At 39.8% G+C, this 21,403-nt stretch overlaps 1 protein-coding gene across 1 annotated transcript in view; it reads left to right on the forward strand.

Moving 5' to 3' along the window:
• LOC149177046 (pentatricopeptide repeat-containing protein DOT4, chloroplastic-like) overlaps positions 1-7,872 on the forward strand; it is a 65,515-nt gene extending 57,643 nt beyond the window's left edge. Inside the window, exon 3 of the mRNA XM_089421654.1 lies at positions 7,837-7,872. Coding sequence (XP_089277780.1) covers positions 7,837-7,872 — 36 coding nt within the window. The remainder of the gene's footprint in view (positions 1-7,836) is intronic.
• The last annotated feature ends 13,531 nt before the right edge of the window (positions 7,873-21,403 follow it).

Consider the following 21,403-nt stretch of genomic DNA (forward strand, 5'->3'; position numbering starts at 1 on the left):
AGTTGCACAACAAACTGAACTGAAATCTAAAGACTAGGGAGGTCAAACTAACTCATCCCTAAGATGATGAAAACTGATTCATTTCATGCCATCTAGGCTATTTATTTGATGTATCTACCCTAGGTAACCAAAATATACATTAATTACATCATGATTTCACATTTCATCAATGAAAAGATCAAAATCCCATAGCTGAAAAGTAAATTCTAGAAGAAACAGTGAAAAAATAGGCAATATGTCAAGTGCGCAGCACCAGTGTCAAACATGCAGTGCTTGAAGGGAGTGCGCAGCGCCAACTTCCAGCTGATTTTTGACTACCTTCCTGATCTCCAAATCTGGCTCATGATAGCTCATTGGAAAGCTTGTCCTGTCTAGTTTCCAAAACTGCTCTTGGTTCCAATTTGAGATTGATTGGCCCCTCCAAAATTACAATCTCCCAATACTGCTCAAACATGCAACGCCAAGCTCAAAAAACAAGAAGAAACATGAATTTTAGGTGGATTTTTGGCCTTTTCACCTAGTAAATTTGACTTTCACACCTGGAAACATGGTTTTTCTGAATGTACATGGCCTTTTGAATCCAATGGTGGTGGCCATTTCTCCAAAACGTGCCCCAAAAAAGTGCACAGCGCCCTAGGTGCTACGCGTTTGACCAGTGAACTCATAGAAAAATTACCTCAAAATGACGGAAAATGCTAACACTTTAAGCCAACTTTTGACTGCCTTCCCGGTGTCCAAATTAGGCATGGGATAGATCGTTGGAAAGCTTGTTGAGTCTACTTTCCATAACATCTTGAATTTTTCAATTTGGATTTCATTTTCCCTATCAAAGCCCAATCTCCCAAGACTGTTTAAACGCACAGCGCCTGAAGGGAGTGCGGAGTGCCACTTTCAAGACAATTTTTGGAGGTCTTTCTCAACTCCACATTGAGCTCATGATAGCTCATGTAAAGGTATCTGTGTCTAGTTATCATTTTACTCATCAAGCAAGTCATTTGGTCACCCTAGCTAGGAGAAATATTGATTTTCCCAAGGTCACACTAGAAGTGCATCAACTCTCCTGAGGCAAATGATGTTTTGGACATTTCTCCCTCACCATGAGACCTGTGTAAAAACTTAAAAAGGTTTTTCTTCTTGAGTCTATTATGGACAAAAACCTCTCTCATGTTTGTCAAATGCATCTTTTCTTGCTCAGAAACATCATTTGAATAAAACTTATCCCGATGTGTGGAATAGGGGATTTGTAGAAATGAAGGGAAATGAAGGGGATGAGGGGCTTCTAATTTCTTGAGAAAATTTTTTGGAAGTAAGGAGGGATGTTAGGAAGCAGGGGAAAGTGGAATTTCAAATATTGAGTGAGGGGAAGGGGTCCAAAAGGGAAAAACATAGGCCTAACCCTAAAAAGTGTCAAATTGTAGCAATAGGCTAGGGTTTGTGGGAAAATGATGAATTTAAGGGATATCAGTGATGGAAAGTGTTTAAGAAGGTATTTTAAGGGTAGGAGAAGGTGTATGAGCATCAGGATACAAGTTTTGTTGATGATTTGATCATCCAAGAAAAATTACCTTCAAAACCCTAGGAGAGGAAAATGAGCCTTGCCTAAGTACAATTGAAGCACGAACAAGGTGTAAAATGACCCATTGGAACTTGAAATAATTATGAAAACTCTTTGAATGATGGTACACTAAGCCGAATGGTGACATGGATTGACACTTAGAAAACTTTGGAAGGAGTGAAAACAATCCTAGACCTAATACCTAGTGACCAAATTTTACTTGAAGACTCAGTGAAATGACAAAATTTTGACTTTGACACCCCCAGACCACTTTATAAGAGCATATTTTGATCACTGGTGGAAGGCTGCAAAGACTGACACTAACATTGGCTCCAACGAGGATGATAGCTCCTTGGAGGTGCCAATAACACCATAGACCAAGTAGCCTTATCCATTGGGCATGGAGTAAAAAAAACTCAATCTGAAATACATGACTAAATACTAATGAATCAAAGACACAAACTGACTTTTACTCAACTAAAAACTGACTCAATACTAAAACATAACTGACAAACTAGAAAAGATGTTCAAAATGGAACTTATTCAATAAAACCTACTCTAACTGTTCCATTCTTCACTTAGCTAATGAAGAAGGACTTTGACTATAGACATCATCCAACACATTAGCTATTGGATTGTGAAAAACTTGAAAAGACTGTTGCAACCCATTTTCTATTGGTCCCAATGAGATTGCATGATTTTCTATAGGCTGCTCATTTGAAGATATACTATGAAAAATTCCCTTCAAAAATTGATTCAAAACATAATGGTACAAAATCATCTTACATCATTTGATCATATGTTCCAGATTCCAAGTCTTCATCTGCAACTTGACAGTCAATGGCATTCGGAGGTTGCAAATATAGATATGGGAAGCCTTGAACAAGGATTTCATTGCCCTCTAGATGGTCAAGATCAAAACTTATCGACGGTTGATTTCTGATTGCACGTAAGTTGTCTCTGATGATCTAAAACGAAGTAAAACAAAAAGGCAAAGATCCTTCACTTACTTCATAATTTTCTGCACTTTCCTCCTCACTTCCATCGCTGATATGCAATGGCTGATCACTGTATTTGAGCTGCTGAAAGTGAACTTCCTCCTTCCACAAACCAGTTCCTAATTTGTCTGCTAGACTAGATTCTGTTTGGAGAACATAACCATCATCATACTGATCAAACTTAGGAAAATCATCAACATAAAACACATCATCAAGCATACATGTCAGATCAACAGATCTCTCTTCTCCAAGATGATCTATAAAACAATCATTATCAGATCTATGACAACTAGGATAAGAAAGGAAATGTTTTGGATCAACCACTTGTTTTTCTTCAATCAGCGAGCCATGGTCTTGAACATCATACTCATTCCTTGTGGTGATCTTTTGCATCATCTCTTCCACTGCACTTACCAAAATGTTGAGCTTTACCTCTAAAGATGTCAATTCCTCTAGTTCTATGTTCTTCCTCTCTTCTTCCTTCAACTTTGCCCTTCGAATCAGCAGATTAGCCTCTACATCTACTGCATTGTTTTGCATCTCTTCAAGTGTCGCAAGGTTCCTTTCCCTCAGCTGAAACTCCATTTCCGAATCAAAGGCTTCTAGATAATGCAACAGAGCTGAATCAGGAGGAGGTCTTATATTAATAGGCATCGAACAATAAACTTGGTTAAATTTGGCAGAAAATTGTTGTACTGTCTCCCCTAGCTGTATTTTCAGCTGGTTATATTATTCTAGAATCGAGAAAGGGTTCTGTCTGACCACCCACTTGTCGAGGAAAAATTTGACAAACTGCTGGAAATCTGAGATGCTCGCATCAGGCAGGATTTTGAACCAACTCTTGACTTTGCCTTCCAAAGAAAGAGCAAAAAGCCTAATACTGACATCCTCTTCATCAACTTCATAAAGGTCAAGAAAAGACTCAAAATTCAGTACATGTCTCTCAGTAGTGATGTTGTCACATTCACCATCAAATCTTGGTAGATATAGGTAATGATTTTTAGGGAAAGCATGGAGTATAGGAGGTAAGATGAGTGGTTTGTATCGATCTGGAATTTTACAAGGTATAGGAGTATGTACAGAAGTTGTAGAATCAGTCTTTGTCTCTTGAGACTCATCAGTTTGAAGACGCTCATCATAAGATTTATAAGAAGGGTCTTGATCAAGATCAAAGGCATGTGAATATTTTGTAATCTTCAAAGGGAAAGAATCAAATGCAGGTCTAGGATATTTTCTCAAATACAATATACTTTGTAAAGCCTTCTTGACATTCTCGGGAAAAGAGAAGAAATAATTTATAACAAAGAACATAATGTCTTGGATGAAATACCAACTTGAATACCTGATCTTTCCATGTTGTCCTTTCATGTTTTTGCTGGTTGGGTTCATTCTCCAGTGGAGTCCTTGGATCTGATCTCGAAACTAATTTAGAGTTGCCAGGTGAATGATTTTAGCCTTCCGGTGTCTGATCATTGTCCACCATCAAAAATCATATCTAAACTTGATACATTTTTGCTGAGGAACATAAAACTACGTTCCCCAGTATGGTCACCACTATGTTATCACCTATTTTGACCACAGGCTGAAGGAAGGCTATTCCTAGGGTAACCACAAACCAAGCTTATCCTAGTAGCTATCCCTACCAGGCTGGGAGAGGGCTCTCTCCTTATGGATCTCAATCAAGAGGACTGGATCAAAGACAAGATTTTATGCTAAGTATAGTAGCTCTAGGGTTTTGATTGAAATTGTTGGGGTTTTTGCCAGATCAGGAGGAGCTAGGCAATTTTAGGTCTGGGAAACTAAGTCAAAACTGCAAGGGATTCTATGCGGCAAGGTAGGTATAAGCTTCAGCACCTTAGGCTTGATGGGGTGAAAAGCTAGATTGGTGAGGAGCTAAGAACGGCATGAGAAGCTCATGAGTGCTTCCTAAACAATAGAAAAACATGAAATACTGGTGTTTTCCCAAGGCAGAGCATTGAAACCTAATGTATTCCACCTATCTGACTTGAAAACAACCAATCAGAAGATATTATATAGAAAAGGCATACATAAATAACATGAGAACATAATCACATAAGAAAAAACATATGCTAAAGGCCATACCACAGGGATCCCATAAACATAGCTACAACTTTATCAGTTTCCTGCCAAAACTGCTACAAAATGATATGTGTTCAGTACATGAGCATCCAGCTAAATCCAACCTCAACAAATGTCTAAGAAAATACATAATATAGACATCAAAACAACTCATCCTAGCCTCAGGGGTTGAATCCATGAGAGGAGGAGCAGTTGCACAACAAACTGAACTAAAAGCTAAAGACTAGGGAGGTCAAACTGACTCATCCCTAAGATGATGCAAACTGATTCATTACATGCCACCTAGGCCATTTATCTGATGTATCTACCCTAGGTAACCAAAATATACATTAATTACATCATGATTTTACATTTCATCAGTGAAAAGATCAAAATCCCATAGGTGAAAAGTAAATTCTAGAAGAAACAGTGAAAAAAATAGGCAATCTGTCAAGTGCGCAGCACCAGTGTCAAACGCGCAGTGCTTGAAGGGATTGCGTAGTGCCAACTTCCATCTAATTTTTTACTACCTTCCTGATCTCGAAATTTGGCTCATGATAGTTCATTGGAAAGCTTGTCCTGTCTACTTTCCAAAACAGCCCTTCGTTTCCAATTTGAGTTTGATTTGACCCTCCAAAATTTCAATCTCCCAAGACTACTCAAACGCGCAGCACCAGGCTCAAAAAACAGACAGAAACATGAATTTTAGGTGGTTTTTGCCCTTTTCACCTAGGAAATTTGACTTTCACACCTTGAAACATGGTTTTTGGAATGAACATGGTCTTCTGAATCCAATGGTGGTGGCCATTTCTCCAAAAAGTGCCCCAAAAAAGGGCAATGCGCATTTGACCAGTGGACTAATAGAAAAATTGCCTGAAAATGACAGAAAATGCTAACACTTCAAGCCAATTTTTGACTGCCTTCCCGGTGTCCAAATTAGGCATGGGATATCTCATTAGAAAGCTTGTCAAGTCTACTTTCTACAACATCTTGAATTTTTCAATTTGGTGTTCATTTTTTTGTCAAAAGCCCATTCTCCCAAGATTTGTCAAACGTGCAGTGCTTGAAGGGAGTGCACAATGCCACATTCAAGACAACTTTTGGAGGTCTTACTAAACTCCAAATTGATCTCATAATAGCTCATTGGAAAGGTATCTGTGTCTAGTTATCATTTTATTCATCAAGAAAGTCATTTGGTCACCCTAGCTAGGAGAAATCTTGATTTTCCCAAGGTCACTCCAGAAGTGCATCAACTCTCCTGAGGCAAATGATGTTTTGGACATTTCTCCCACACCATGAGACCTGTGTAAAAACTGAAGGAGGTTTTTCTTCTTGAGTCTATTCAGGACAAAAAAATTCTACACTTTTGTCAAATTCATCTTTTCTTGCTCAGAAACATCATTTGAATAAAACCTAACCCGATATGCAGAATAGGGGATTTGTAGAAATGAAGGGAAATGAAGGGGATGAGGGGCTTCTAATTTCTTGAGAAAATTTTTTGGAAGTAGGGAGGGATGTTAGGAAGTAGGGGAAAGTGGAATTTCAAAGATTGAGTGAGGGGAAGGGGTCCAAAAGGGAAAAACACAAGCCTAACCTTAAAAAGTGTCAAATTGTAGCAATAGGCTAGGGTTTGTGGGAAAATGATGAATTTAAGGGATATCAGTGATGGAAAGTGTTTAAGAAGGTATTTTAAGGGTAGGGGAAGGTGTATGAGCATCAGGATACAAGTTTTGTTGATGATTTGACCATCCAAGAAAAATTACCTTCAAAACCCTAGGAGAGGGAAATGAGCCTTGACTAAGTACAACTTAAGCATGAACAAGGTGTAAAATGACCCATTGGAACTTGAAATAATGATGAAAACTCTTTGAATGATGGTACACTAAGCTGAATGGTAAAATGGACCGACACTTAGAAAACTTTGGAAGGAGTGAAAACAATCCTAGACCTAATACCTAGTGACCAAATTTTACTTGAAGACTCACTAAAATGACAAAATTTTGACTTTGACACCCCGAGATCACTTTCTAAGAGCATATTTTGATCACTGGTGGAAGGCTGCAAAGATTGACACTAATAGAGACACTATGGCAGTCTATGCAATACCTCCATCAACCTCAAATCAAGTGGGAGGAGCTGAACGACGAAGGTTTATGGAGGGTGGTGTGCATTGCAAGGTATGGTATCAGTTCAGTGAATGCGATTGGAATTCTATGAGTGGGAGGTGGAAGAGGCGAGGGGTTCTTGCTTGGGAGAGGTGGTGACTCCGACGTCAATGTCCCCTCCCTGACTTTTGGGTCTGTAAATTGGTCACTTTCTTCTTTGGTGTGTGGAATTTAGTATCTTAGCGCGAGAGTGGAGTGGAACCTTGTTACAGATCCATTTGGGCACATCAACCCCAACTTATAGATCATTACTATTAGGGCCCATCAACCCCTAATTCAATTGTTACATGCCCTAAAGAAGTCAATCATCAGAATGCCTAGCTTCCCAAGAAGTTCCATGAATGAAATCATCCAGAAACAGCCTCTAAGAAGATCAACGCAAGTATGCCTTCGTTAAGGTGCATTGCAGTGCAGCCAATACACTGTCAGTGTGCATTGTAGCACACTTGGTCCCTATTTGGCCTACACTAGGCAAATTTGAGCGAATTTACGTGAGGGTTTGAAAGATTCCTTATCCATTGGGTACCCCTAAAAGTTTCTCAAGGCTATCCACTCCTTTGGGTTCGTATTTGGATGAGGAAGGGAGTTAAGGAACATAAATCCCTTTATACCTTCCTCCATGGAACTAAATTCTAAGTTTGGGAGGGCATTCATTATCACCATTTATGGCATAACTTCCTTCATTCACCTATAAAAAACCACTCATCTAAGTGATCAAGGGCTAGCTAGGCTGGAAATTATTGAATTATAGGGAGATGTTGTTCATATGAGACTTGAGTTTATTGCAAGTGTTGTAATGATGTCAAAGTGTCTTGCTTGTTATGAGGAGAGGATGGGATTAAACTAGAGGAGTGATGCTAAATCAAGCAATGGGTTGTAACTCTTCCTTTTACTAATAAAGTGTTCAAAGCTTTTTCCATATGCTTATGTTATTCATTGATGCTTTCATATGTTTATCATGTACTTGATTCCATGCTATGTTTAATCAATAGATCATTATCATATGCTTTGATGGATTCTTGTTTATGTTTGTGTGCAGGTAATTCTCAAGCAGCTTAAGTACGGGAAGGAGTGACAGAATCGATCAGGGGAGATAAGGAACAAGCAGAAGCTACAAGTAGGTTCTATGTACTCTTATTTTATCTATTGCTTATAGAAAGGGTAGAGAATACTTTAAACTGTTGTTCTAGACTTAGCTACTAGTCTAGGGGTTTAAGCATTTATCCATAGACACTAAAACTTCCCAAAACAAATTGGTGACTCCGCTGGGGAGCGATCATCCATCTTAGTAGCTTATCAGCCTCTTAAGGCATTTCTACATACTGTACTTGTGGTCATTGATTGAAATTCAGTCTTCTTTCATTGAAAATTGAGCCGAAATTGTGTCAAAATTGCCTTCAGAATGGCTTACTGTCACCAGCATAGTCCAATGAAGGACACAGTGCACTTCCCACATAGAACCAATGCACTTCAGCACACTGTCTCTAATTGCTGCCTACGCTGATCCCTTGAGGATCAGTTTCCCATCTAGGAACTGAAAGTTTTTACCAATTTTCTCTTGTTTGAATGAGTTGCTGAATGTCAATGATGTTTTGTCTCTGAAAATAGTTTTTCATCTCCTTAATTTGGCCCTACTTAGACTAGGATTGATAAATGTTTCTTATGTATTTAATTTATCATTTTCAATCTATAGTCGAAAGTTAGTTTTGATCGATTAATCTTTAGCCAAAGAAAGTTTCGTAAAATCGTATTTTCCTTCGAAAGTTGAATTGTCATCAATTCTTCATTCATAAAAGATCAATTGATTGATATGTGCATATGATTAGCCTTTTCGTTGAAAGTGTCGTAATTCCTCATTTCTTTGAAAACGAAAGTGTCGTAGAGTCTTCCTTTCCTTGAAAAGAAATTGTCGCAAAATCATCATTTTTATGAAAAGAGTTTATTGATCGATGATGCATTAGTTTTCCTTTTTGTTCATTCACATTAAGGGAAATCAAAAAGAAATACATGCATGTTGCATTGAAAAAGTTTGTGAATTCTTGAAAGGAATATCTAGGGAAATTGCATTAGATGTGCTCTTTGCTCTTTGTCAATGTTCTGATTTCTCTATCCCTACTAGCTAAGGGTTTTCATTGTTAAATTGAATGGAAAGAATACTTATCATATTACTTTTAGTTTAGGAATTTCAAACATATATCACGTGGTGAACCTTGAAAGGCAAATTCCTAAGCAATATCAACTTAAAATAAACATCAATTTACCTAATGAAGCATTGTCATTAACAAGAACATTTAGTGGTTCTAGGCTAGAGACATGTTCTGGCGTCGTTAAACAAAGTAGTTGTCACTAACTTGTCTGCAATACATCCCGAGTGTGATACCTCATTCCACGTACGTAAGTATATCATAGCTCGTCCACATACCTTTGGGTATATAGGGTGGTGTTACAGTATGTAAAGTATATGGGAATGCTCTCACTGTGCGATTTTGAATTAGACAGCACTTATGCGGACTGGGCCTCCACGTACCTTCGGGTATATATGGGAGGAAAAATCTAGGTTGCTATCCATCCTTAAGTAACCGAGTCAACCACCTTGTAAACTGTGATACACCGAACACAGCATTCAGGGAGATTTCCTGCCTGTACTTCTTGGTTCACCAGGAGGTATTCTGTAGTTCACAGTTGCTTGGTAAACCTTTTGCCTAGATTATCCCTCTTTTGTTTTTTTATGTTACTTTGATTAAAATAAAATTAATTGACCATGGATAACATCCTCCATGCTTGCTCCTTAGTTGATCTTAGGTTGAAACATATGGCGACAAATCCGAAGTCCACTGATCAAGGAATTCCTTTTGATGGGAATCCTAGTCCTTTTCCTCCTTTTGGAAATATTGGTGCTCCATATATGGCTACATTGTCCCTTTCGGGATTTACCATTGGCTTGCCAGTATGGTTGTTTTCAACCTCCTTGGTTCAAAATGTCGTGATTTCTCCGCAATCGAGTACTTCTCCAACTGGACAAAATCAACCTCCAGTTGATCCTAAAGTTGACCCTTTGCCTTCTTCCTTAGTTGTTTCTTCCTCCCCTTCTTCCTCTTCACCTGGTGAAAGTATTGGTACTAGTAACTAGGTGGCTAAGAAGAAGAAGAAAGGGAAGAAGAAGAAGAAGAAGAAAATTCAGCAGAGGGGCAACCAAGCAACCATTGCCTTGAATGCAACATCTGACGAGAAATCGTCCATCAAGCCTCACAAAGTTTGATATCCATGCAAACTTTGTATGGGAGACCATCTTCTTCGAAGTTGTCATGATATTCCTCAGATCTTAAAAGAATGGTCTTCTTGTTCACATCATCGTGTGTCATCAACTTCTGGAGATCATGTTCGTGACACACCATCAACTAGTGGTAGTAAAGATCATGGAAAGAAGGGTAAATTTAAGTTTCCATGTAGGTTATGTGAAGGGAATCACCCCATTCACCTTTGTCCTTATCTGGATGAAGCCAAAAAAGTGTTGGATAACCGTCCTACTTCACCACAGTGACTTCCATTTGGTTACAGGAAACTCTCCCTAAATCCATCATTAATTGATGAATTGACTGACCAAAATCCACCGTCGGTCAAACCCACTCTCTCTAAAAGTGAATCCTATGAGTCTATACCCGACCCAAATCCATAGGTCGAGGTAACAGCTGACCTGATTTCACCTTCAATAATTCATACCTTTCCCGAAGAGAGTGAATATGATACCACTTAGGTTCTTTTTGTTTCTTCATATTCAAATGAGCTTGGGGGCAATTCTCCCATTCTTACGGGACCCCCTCCAAGTAGTCTAGTCACTTCCTTTGATTGGAACCGACTAGTAGGATTTCATCTTCCTTCTTATGTGCCTTTCTAGATCATAGTACAAGTTTGTAATATGATTGTATCTGGCACTATTATAGATGAAGGTGCATTAGCGAGTATCCTTTCCTCAACTACTTGGCAAGCGCTCGGTTCGCCACCGCTTGTGAGAGTTACCCAGAATCTGTTGGCTTTTAATAGAGGAACTAGTCAACCATTAGGGTTCCTTCCTCAGTTACCTATTACTTTGGGAGGAAAAATCATTTATTTGAATGTGATGCTAGTCCCAACACCTTTAGATTACAATTTACTTCTTGGGCGCGACTATGTTTATGGCATGGGAGCTATTGTCTCCACACTCTTTCGAGTGATGTGTTCCCTGCATGAAGGCAGAATTGTCACCATTGACTTGCTTTCATTTCCCGGTCCAAATATGGCTTCCAGTCAACCATCTTCCCTAAGTGGTCCTTTTGTACCAATGGTATCATCCCTGCCACAGGTTAATTATGTGGCAACCTGTTCCATACCTACATCAACTGACGATCAATTCAATGATGTTGTACATCATGTACTGGGGGCGTTGGAATCAGATCTCCCCTTCATGACCTCTTATGAGTTGTGATCCAAGGAGTATGAGGATAGTTCTTGGTCTTGTGTCAACCTCATTAAAAAATGAAACAAGGAACATGAGGATAGTTCCTTGTCTTGGGTCAACCTCATTAAAAAAATGAAACAAGGAGTGTGAGGATAGTTCTTTTACTGTGTCAACCTCACTAAAAAATGAAACAGCCCTTATGAGGATAGTTCTTTTACTGTGTCAACCTCGTTAAAAAATGAAATAGGCCCATGAGGATAGTTCCTTGTCTTGTATCAACCTCATTAAAAAATGAAACAAGGAGTATGAGGATAGTTCTTTTACTGTGTCAACCTCGTTAAAAAATGAAACAAGCCCGAGGATAGTTCGTTGTCTTGTGTCAACCTCGTTAAAAATTGAAACAAGTGTCTCCGAGGATAGTTCCTTGTCTTGTGTCAACCTCGTTAAAAAATGAAACAAGGGTTATATGAGGATATTTCATGGTCTTGTGTCAACCTCGTTAAAAAATGAAACAGAGGATATGAGGATAGTTCTTTTATTGTGTCAACCTCGTTAAGAAATGAAACAACCCCCATGGGGATAGTTCTTTTACTGTGTCAACCTCGTTAAAAAATGAAACAGTCCAATGAGGATAATTCCTTGTCCTGTGTCAACCTCATTAAAAAAATGAAACAAAGGGTATGAGCATAGTTCCTTGTCTTATGTCAAGCTCGTTAAAAAATGAAACAAGGAATCAAAGTAGAGTTCCTTGTCTTGTTTCAAGCTCTTTAAAAAATGAAACAAGTTCCCCTGGAGAAAAGTTCCAAGTCGAATCTTTGTGTAGATCTCATAAAATCCCAATCGAGTTTTTCACTTGATCTTGTAAAAGAACCTTCATTCCATCCACCTGATAGCCACGAGTAGTCTACTTAGGTAAATGTAATGAAGCTTGGGGGGCATGCACCTAGTGGTAAACTTAAGTTTTCCTGTAGGTTATGTGAAGGGAATCACTCCATTCACCTTTGTCCCTATCTAGACAAAGCTAAAAAGTGTTGGATAACCATCCTGCTTCACTGCAGAGACTTCCATCTGGTTTCAGGAGAATCTCCCTTTCATCATGCTCGGGGCATGTAAACCAATCTCAAGCATAGTTCTTCATTTCAAGATTGTGTAAAAATGAAACTGAATTCAAGCATGGTTTTTCGTTTTAAGTTTGTGTAAAAATGAAATTGAATCCAAGCATAGTTTTTCGTTTCAAGCTTGTGTAAACATGAAACTGAATCCAAGCATAGTTCCCTACGGTTCAAGCTTGTCTAAAAATGAACCCATTTCCATTTGAACCCTTGTGATTGCCATTCTATCAGCCTCTTTCATCAGATGAGCCTTGGTTGTTTTCATCCCATCACCACCATCCCTTTGGCTGATCATATGCTTTCACTTGGTTGTTTGACCTTTTTTGAGGAACAATGGCAATGAGTAGTCTTACTAGCCAGCCTCTTCACATAAATCAACTTGTTTTGAGAAGTTCCAACATCACCAAAACCTGTTGCTACCCTAGACACCACTCGTTCCTCAAAATGGAGTCCTCTTTAAGCTCTTTTCAGACTCTCTAAACATGAAAATATTACCGAGCACTTGTCTTTTCCAGCTCGTTAAAGGATTGGAAACGATATCTCTCTTGTATTATTTTACGCTTTTTCAGATTTGAGGGATTATTTTACAAAAAAGAACTTGTGGAGTTTCATTTTCGTCCTTTTTCAAACTCTCTAAACATGAAAAGGACTGAGTTATGTTTGTCGTTAAACTCATTAAAAACATCAAATAGCGACAAACTTGTCCATCTAGACAAGACCAAGTTTCACCTTCGCTAGACTCATTAAAGTACCAAATAGCGATGGATTCACCTGAAGGGTGAAATTATACAACAAGCATATGTTATCCTCCTCAAGCTTGATAAAAAATAAAGAGGTACTGGTCAACAATGACTAGGGAAAATTGGAAAAAGGGGAAAAACATTTTATGGTAGCAAGTCGCTCTTGAACATGACACTTTCACCTCATCACCGTGACTATTTGGGTTGGGTTATCTGCTTGATGGTTATCATACCTATGGTCTATCACACCATCCATCACCTTTGTTTTGGGTCAATGCTGCCAATTCATTCAAACTATTTGGGTTGGGTTATCTGCTTGATGGTTATCATGCCTTTGGTCTATCACACCATCCATTACTTTGTTTTGGGTCAATGCTACCAATTCATCTTAGTGTCACCGACATGTTCAAGAGAATTCATTCAATCAAAATTCATCCTTTGCAATACCGTAAACCTTCATTTTCATGACCACCATTCCTGAACTTTCTACCGTCAGTCGATTCTCATCTCCAAAATCATTTACCTCGTTTCATGTCATTGATGTGGGATACATCAAGGCCCTCCTGCGACAAGTCGCTTCTTGTCGACATCAACACATTATCCAAGAAGTTGATTTAGAAACACCCCTTCAGTACCTTGAGGCTTTCATATATCAATGGCAAGTTTCTCGCTTCCGGCGATAGGTTGACATCGCTGGCCTTTGACTGAAAGACTTTGTATGGTGTTTGACATCAAATCATTTACTCACACCATGTGAAATGTATTGTAGTACCTTCAGGGTCATTATCATTATCGGGATTCCTCTCGCATCTATTAATGGCTTACCTCATTGGCTGGTAATCAGATGATGTCTTCCCATGTTCGACTTCAGAACATCTATTCACATGGTTAGACTTGTACTTGAGCGAAAGATTGAACGAGATTGAAGACCTCAGATCTAGTTTCATCCATCTAGGCTGCGATATTTTCAGGAGTACTAAATCAAATGTACAATGGCCTTACATTCATTGTCATCCATTCATGGGTCTATATTTGTAGACAACTATATTTGTACATGTAATGAAAGTTTATAAGCTAAGCATGGGTATGCCTTCCCTCAGCAAGTTCATGAGAAAAAATCAAATTATCATGGTATATGTATTGTAATTTATGCAGATCACCTTCCGCTTCGAAACCTCCTCTCCACATGATAAAGTATTTCACTCGACATATATATTTATGACTTCATGCTTTAGGGGGCAACTGTTACAGATCCATTTGGGCACATCAACCCCAACTTACAGATCAGTACTATTAGGGCCCATCAACCCCTAATTCAGTTGTTACATGCCCTAAAGAAGTCAACCATCAGAATGCCTAGCTTCCCAAGAAGTTCCATGACTGAAATCATCCAGAAACTGCCTCTAAGAAGATCAATGTAGGTAGGCCTTCATTAGGGTGCGCTGCAGTGCAGCCAATACATTGTCAGTGTGCATTGCAGTGCACTTGGTCCCTCTTTGGCCTACGCTAGGTGAATTTGAGTGAATTTCCATGAGGGTTTGAAAGATTCCTTATCCATTGGGTGCCTCTAGAAGTTTCTCAAGGCTATCCACTCCTTTGGGTTCGTATTTGGATGAGGAAGGGAGTTAAGGAACATCAATCCCTTTATCCCTTCCTCCATGGAACTAAACTCTAAGTTTGGGAGTGCATTCATTATCACCATTTATGGCATAAATTCATTCATTCACCTATAAAAAGACCACTCATCTAAGTGATTAGGGGCTGGCTGGGCTAGAAATTATTGAATTATAGGGAGATGATGTTAGTATGAGACTTGAGTTGATTGCAAGTGTTGTAATGATGTCAAAGTGTCTTGCTTGTTATGAGGAGAGGATGGGATTGAACTAGAGGAGTGATGTTGAATCGAGCAATGGGTTGTAACTCTTCTTTTTACTAATAAAGTGTTCAAATCTTTTTCCATATGCTTGTGTTATTCATTGATGCTTTCATAAGTTTATCATGTACTTGATTCCATGCTATGTTTAATCAATAGATCATTATTATATGCTTTGATGGGTTCTTGTTTCTATCTGTGTGTAGGTACTTCTCAAGCGGCTTAAGCATGGGAAGGAGCGACAAAATCGATCAAGGGAGATAAGGAACAAGTGGAAGCTACAAGTAGGTTCTTTGTTCTCTTATTTTATCTATTTCTTATAGAAAAGGTAGAGAATACTTTAAACTGTTGTTCTAGACTTAGCTACTAGTGTAGGGGTTTAATCGTTTATCCATAGACACTAAGACTTTCCAAAACAAACCTCCGGTGGTGCAGGCTAGTCAGTGGTTATGCTACAAGTGGGTGGGTTCGCACCTGTGTCTATGTGGAAAATGACTCTCCCTCCTTTACATCTCTTCGTTGGCATTTTATATGTTTTAGTGGTTTCTGCGTCAAGGGTGTACAAGCTTTTGGGAGGCTGGACCAGTGGGCTTCCAGCAAAAGGTTGAGGGCGATGAAGTGTGGGCTTGGCTCTAATTTGTTGGTTGGAAATTCTTGTTTTGGTTATCAGCAGCCCAAGAGAAGTGGGTGGGGCAAACCCTAGTGGTTGAAGCTTTCATTTGTATACTAGTTCATTGGTTTTCTCTGTCCTCTCAAACCAGTGTTGCTTCTATAAAAATGCACTTTGTTCCTCATCGTGGTCGGTCCTCTTCCTTGTCAAAGCCTATCTCGGCTCAACAGGGGGATTGGGAGTCTCCAACGCAGGTGACAATGATGGAAGGGGTAAAAATTGGAACTAGGCGGGTTGGTAGGAGTCCACAGTGGTCATGGTCATGCTAGCTCGAGGGTTGGTCATAGGGGCATTTCGCATCCACACCAGTAGTATGGAGTGGTGTGACGTGGAGTTTTTGGTAGACAAGGGAAGGCAAGGCGTGTGGGACATGGACAAAGCGATGACCATCAGTGTTATTTGGAAAATTGCAGGGACTTGATCCAGTCGGTCCTTAATCGCTTGGAAACCTCCAAGTGAGTACACTAAGAAGAACATCCTGAGCTCATAGCCATGTCCGAGAGTGAGTAGCGTTGGTCTAGCATGGCTAGAACCTATTAGTTGAGAAAGTAGAGAAGCTGGAGTCTTGGATGGCCCACTTCAAGGAGCATGTCTAGTGTTCTTTCTTCCCTCCACCTCCTCCTGGAACAGCCCCACATAACCCATCTTCAATAACTCTAGATGACTAGCATGGTTGTAGGTGTTCTGCTTGTTTTATGTGTTTTCTGGTGCTTTTAGCCTCCTAAGTTGTGCATTGTATCTTTGGTTGTCTTTATGTTTCTTTGTCATAAGCTGATCAAGGTAGTCAACAAACCTGGTTGGGGTGAGACTACCTGCATTTTGTTGTTGGTGTACTTATTTTTTTATGAATGAATATAACATTGATTTACAAAAAAAAAAAAAAAAAAACAAGGGAATACCTCAATGTCTCTTGATTTTCAAATATTTCAAGTGACTTGACTTGAACACATTTATTCGTACCTATCAAAATGCAGTCTTGTGCCTTGAAACTCAATTACATTATTGATGGGTTTTCTTACATTGGTTAAATATTGTCATCAGTTGTTAGTAATCCAATGGTGTTACACTAAAAAATGTCACCTTGACTACTTACAGTTAGTATGGCTCAAATCAACAGTCATGCTACCCTCTTAGGCAAGTCTCATGCCTCTGTTATCCATCTCAAACTCAAAGAAGAGAGAAAGTCTTGTAAAAACTATGTTTATCTCTGGGGTCGCAGGTTCTCTCTAGCCTTACCTGCGGGGACGCTGACCATGTTCACAAAATCTGCGTCCATGGACGCTCTGTATGTTAAGGGACAGGTGCGTCCCTCTGTAAAAGGCAAAATGCGCGAGTTTTATCTTGAAAAAGTTACTTGTGGTTACTTCTAGAACATTCTAGAGGTCGGTTTGATGAAATGGATGCGCCTCCAGTTGGTTCATGTATCTCTATTAAGGGGGAACTTATCCCATCAATAAGGGAGCTATCCCACCCAAAGAGGGGGATGATCCCATTGATAGTGGACCTGAATAACCTCTTTACAGCACTATAAATAAAGACATTGAGCCAGAGGGAGAGGAGGTTGGAGCTATACATTTTCTTTGGGTAAATGCTGCAGGATTTAGGTCTTCCATTAGAGCCTTTGTGAGGAGAGATTGTCTTTACTTGATTCTACTTGGAAGAGGGTGAGCTTTGTCAAAGTAGAGGAAAACCCTTGATGGACCCTGGGAGGAACTTGCACAACACCAAGGCCAGGTTGTAAGAGTTTCTTTGTTTCGTTATTAATACAAACTGGTTTATTTTTCTCAATAGCTTGTGTTAATGAGTTATTTCATGTGTTCCTTGGTCTGCATGTTGAATATATGTTTTATTATATGAAATGCAAGTGCTTGGTAATTGTTTGATTGTTTGTGGTTGCAGGAATTGACTTGAAGGAGGAGCTCATCCGGATCGTCAAGAACGGACTTCAACAACAGCGTTTTGGAATAAGGTAAGCCTAAACACTTGTAGTTTTCATGTTGTAAAAGGTGTATTTAGAGAAAGATCACTCCATTTTGTCTTGTTTGTCATTAGAATGTCTTAGACTTCTAGGAAGGTCAGTTGTGTCCGCACCCTTGACAATTCCGTGTGACAAATTGGCGACTCCGCTGGGGAATCCATTAATGAGAGAGTCTTTTCCTTTATATGAACTTTGCTTTGAGAAAATCATTTTTATTTTCTGGTTTTTGACTGTGAGAATTAGTATTTGGGTGGCTTAGCTTTAGATTTAGTTAGATTTGGTTTTTCTTCATTTTTCCAGAAGGACGCACCCTCTGAGTACTGCACAGTGCGTCTTTGGACGCGCTGTTGCCGTTTGCACAGAGCGGGGCCGCACCTGTGACAACGGGTTGCCTGCGTCTTCCTGTAAAATTTAAGAAAATTCCATTTTTGCTTTAAATTGCTTTTAGATTTTGTTTTTCCTTAGTGTTTTCTGCCCAGATCCTTTAGTACCCTGTCAAGAATTTTCACCTGAACTTGTTTTGTGAGCTTTGAGTGTTTTAGTGGTTTTCAACGAAGTTTAGACCTAGGGTTTGATTTTTGGATAGGTTTTGTAGTGACTTTGATAGTAGAAAGTTGTCCAGCCTTAGATCTCTCTGGTTAGTCAACCTTCTTAGAAGTCGGGCCTGTCGTAAAGTCTCCTTTTGTGAGCAACTTGCCATTTGAGTTGTTTTGGGTCAAATTTCGAATTGCTTGTTTATAAAGTATTGATTTCCATTTTACAAAAAGAACAAAAAGATTAGAGTTTTGTTTTGACTAGTTTTTGGTTCTGCAATAAGCTAGTCCTTGATTTGATTGTGATCAAGTAAAACACCTTAGAAATAATCATTGTTAGTTTTGGCCTCGTTAAGATTGCTTAGAATAAATTTGCCTTTAGTTTGCTTATGAGTGCATTTTCATAGATTTTAATAGTTGTTAAGATTGATTTTTGGTTATATTAGATTTATTTGCTTTATTAAAAGAAAAATACAAAAACATCTTCTTAAAAAGTCTTGTTTCAAGTAGCTTTTTGTTTTTGAAAGAAGAAAAGAGTTTTTTTCGTGCATGTAAAGAGAGGTTATGTTTTTATGCTTGGAAAAGAAAAACGAATTGTTTCTTTGATTGTCTTCAATTAAGAAGTTGCTTTTATAAAGATTGCATTCTCTCAACTTTTTAGTTAAGCAATTCATCGAAAAAGTAAAGTAGTGGATAAATCATTCTAGGTGCATTTTGTAGTGGTTTCGAGTCGAGTCAACACACCACTGGTTTCACTTCCATCACCTTTTGACTTAAGAAACAACCTTAAAAGTAACGCTTAAATTAAAATCAATCTAGTAATCTTTATTTTTCTAGGGCTCTGAAACACCAACATAGCTTAGGCTAGGGTCTTGGAGTAGGTGAGTACTTAACTCTCCAAGACTACAAAACCAAACAGATAGTCTATCTTGAGTAGAACAAATCCAATTGTTTCAGTTACATTCTGGGAAAGCTCCTCTTAAAGGAGAAGCACGAGCTCGTGTCCGAACCAGTGAGGGGATCATTCCTCCCTCGTTGGGAACGACGCCAGGCAGTACGTATTACAAACGGTAAACCTCGGATTAACCATTGTCGAGGAGCCAGGGGTCACTTATCGGTAAACCTTGGATTGTTGTCAAGGAGCCGGTAAGGGGATTGGAGCTTGCTACTCTGCCCTTGCGTGCTGTCGGAGTTTAGACTGTTCCCCCAGGTGTAATTGTTGTGATTGGTAACCTTAGTGGCCATAATATCTAGGATTCTACCCAAGGTGACGGTGGAGGGAAGGTCCCACTGTACCTGGAGCAGACGTCGGTTATACTCACTTGGATTTTCTGGGGGGTTCGCTTCACTTCGAGACGGTTAAAGTGGAGGAACTTGTGCCGGTCTATTCATTAAGCAGGTTGCCGGGGTAACTGTTCCACCCGCCATTTCTGTACTGAATCCTGCGAGGTTGGGCCTAATCACCAACTAGCGCTTTTGGTCCGGAAGACTACTGTTTGTGTGTGGTTTGACGCTCTAGATTATTTAGGCGTGTGCTTCAAATTTGTTTGGTTCTTTAGAAGACTTTAGGTGGTTTGATTTGAAATTTTTACTTTGTTTTCGTGTGTTGTAGTTAAAATCTTTAATTGTGGCGGAATTACCGAGAAGGTCCCGTCGAATTGCGGGCCAGTCTCCTGAAGTTGTTTCTGTGGCCGAATTGTTGAGAAGATCCCGTAGACTTAGGGGATCCCCTCCTCGAGACGACCCAGGTAATTTAGAAGGGTTAAAGGTCCTTGTAACTCCTCCTAGTGGCAGTAGAGTAGGTTCACCTGAAGAAGGAGAATCTTCCTTGGTAGTCCATCCAGATTACCAAAGTTTAGAAACAGGTTACAATCCCGAAGCTGTTACAGTTTCCGAGCTTGCTGGTAGTTTTTCATCTGCCAGTGAAACAGGCGAAGAACCTGAAATTTCCGAACCTGTTACTCCAACTCCTAGTGTTCCTGATTCACCAAGAATAGAAAGAATTATCACCGAAAATCTTCCTGTTGGATTAATTGCTATAGAAGAACTTGTTCCAGAGGAAGAAATAGGCGTTTCTGATTCTGAAGATCTAATTACCCTTGATCTAAGGGAGCGTGAATCCATCTTTTACAGTCCTCCTAGAAGTGAATCTTGGTACCTTGCATTAACCAATTTTTTAGACAACTCAGTAGGTTTTTCTACACCTCGTACTCCTTTTCCACCTAGAGGAATTCATTCTCCTGTAAATATGTCTGGTCAGTCATCTGTGTTTTCGCAAAGTCCTGAATCATTTTTACATGGCGGTCCTTCTGTTCCTACTGGGTATCAATCACTTTCTGGTACCTTTGCGGGAGCATCTCCTCAACCCATTGATCATGGGTTATTAGTTGGAAACAGTGGTAATGTACCATTGAGTATAGGTGACGTTTATATGATGTCAGGTTCAACTCCCATTAACCAACCTCAAGGTGGCCAATTACCGCCTGGGGGGCAACCTTCGTTAATGCCTGGGGGGCAACCTCAAGGTACTTCATTCGTGACTGGGGGGCAACCTCAAGGGTATCAACCCCAAGGGTATCAACCCCAGCCTCAATATGTACCCCAAAGTCAACCTCAGTATCAATATCAACCTCAAGGATGGCAACCTCAAGGATGGCAACCCCAAGGGTATCAACCCCAAGGGTATCAACCTCAAGGATACCAACCTCAAGGTCAAGGTCAACCCCAGTATTCGTATTTACCTCAAGGTTATCAACCTACGGGTCAATACCCTGGTCAAGGTTATCAACCACCTCAAGGGCAATCATATGGGACTGCACCTTACAGTTATCAACCCTATCCTCAATACGGCTATGGATCTCAGTATCCTCAACCTGTTACGAGTCAATACCCTGGAATGTTAACATGGGATCCGTCACAGGGTCAACAGATGTCGCAACCAAGTATACAGTCGGTACCTCAAGCAGGACAACCTGCAGTTCCTGGTCCACCCCAGCAACCGCAACCTGTCCAGTCAAGTGTTCAGACCCCTGTAACTTCCGTAGTTACTCAGCCGCCAATTGCACCTGGTACTCCACCTCACACGGCTGCAGCAACTACCGCTTCATCTACCATGCTTACTTCTGGAGTATCGGCAGCTCCGGTTTCTACTGTCCCTGTAACCACTCCTCAGACATCTGTACCGTTGTCTGGACCTACGGTTCAAACCACAGTCCAGATGCCTGCAGGCCAACCTGGTACAAGTACGGTTGTTACTACTCAACCT

This window comes from Pinus tabuliformis, chromosome 4_1 (genome assembly GCF_031772625.1).
Source record: "Pinus tabuliformis cultivar Carrire ecotype Pingquan chromosome 4_1, CPIR1, whole genome shotgun sequence".
NCBI lineage: Eukaryota > Viridiplantae > Streptophyta > Pinopsida > Pinales > Pinaceae > Pinus > Pinus tabuliformis.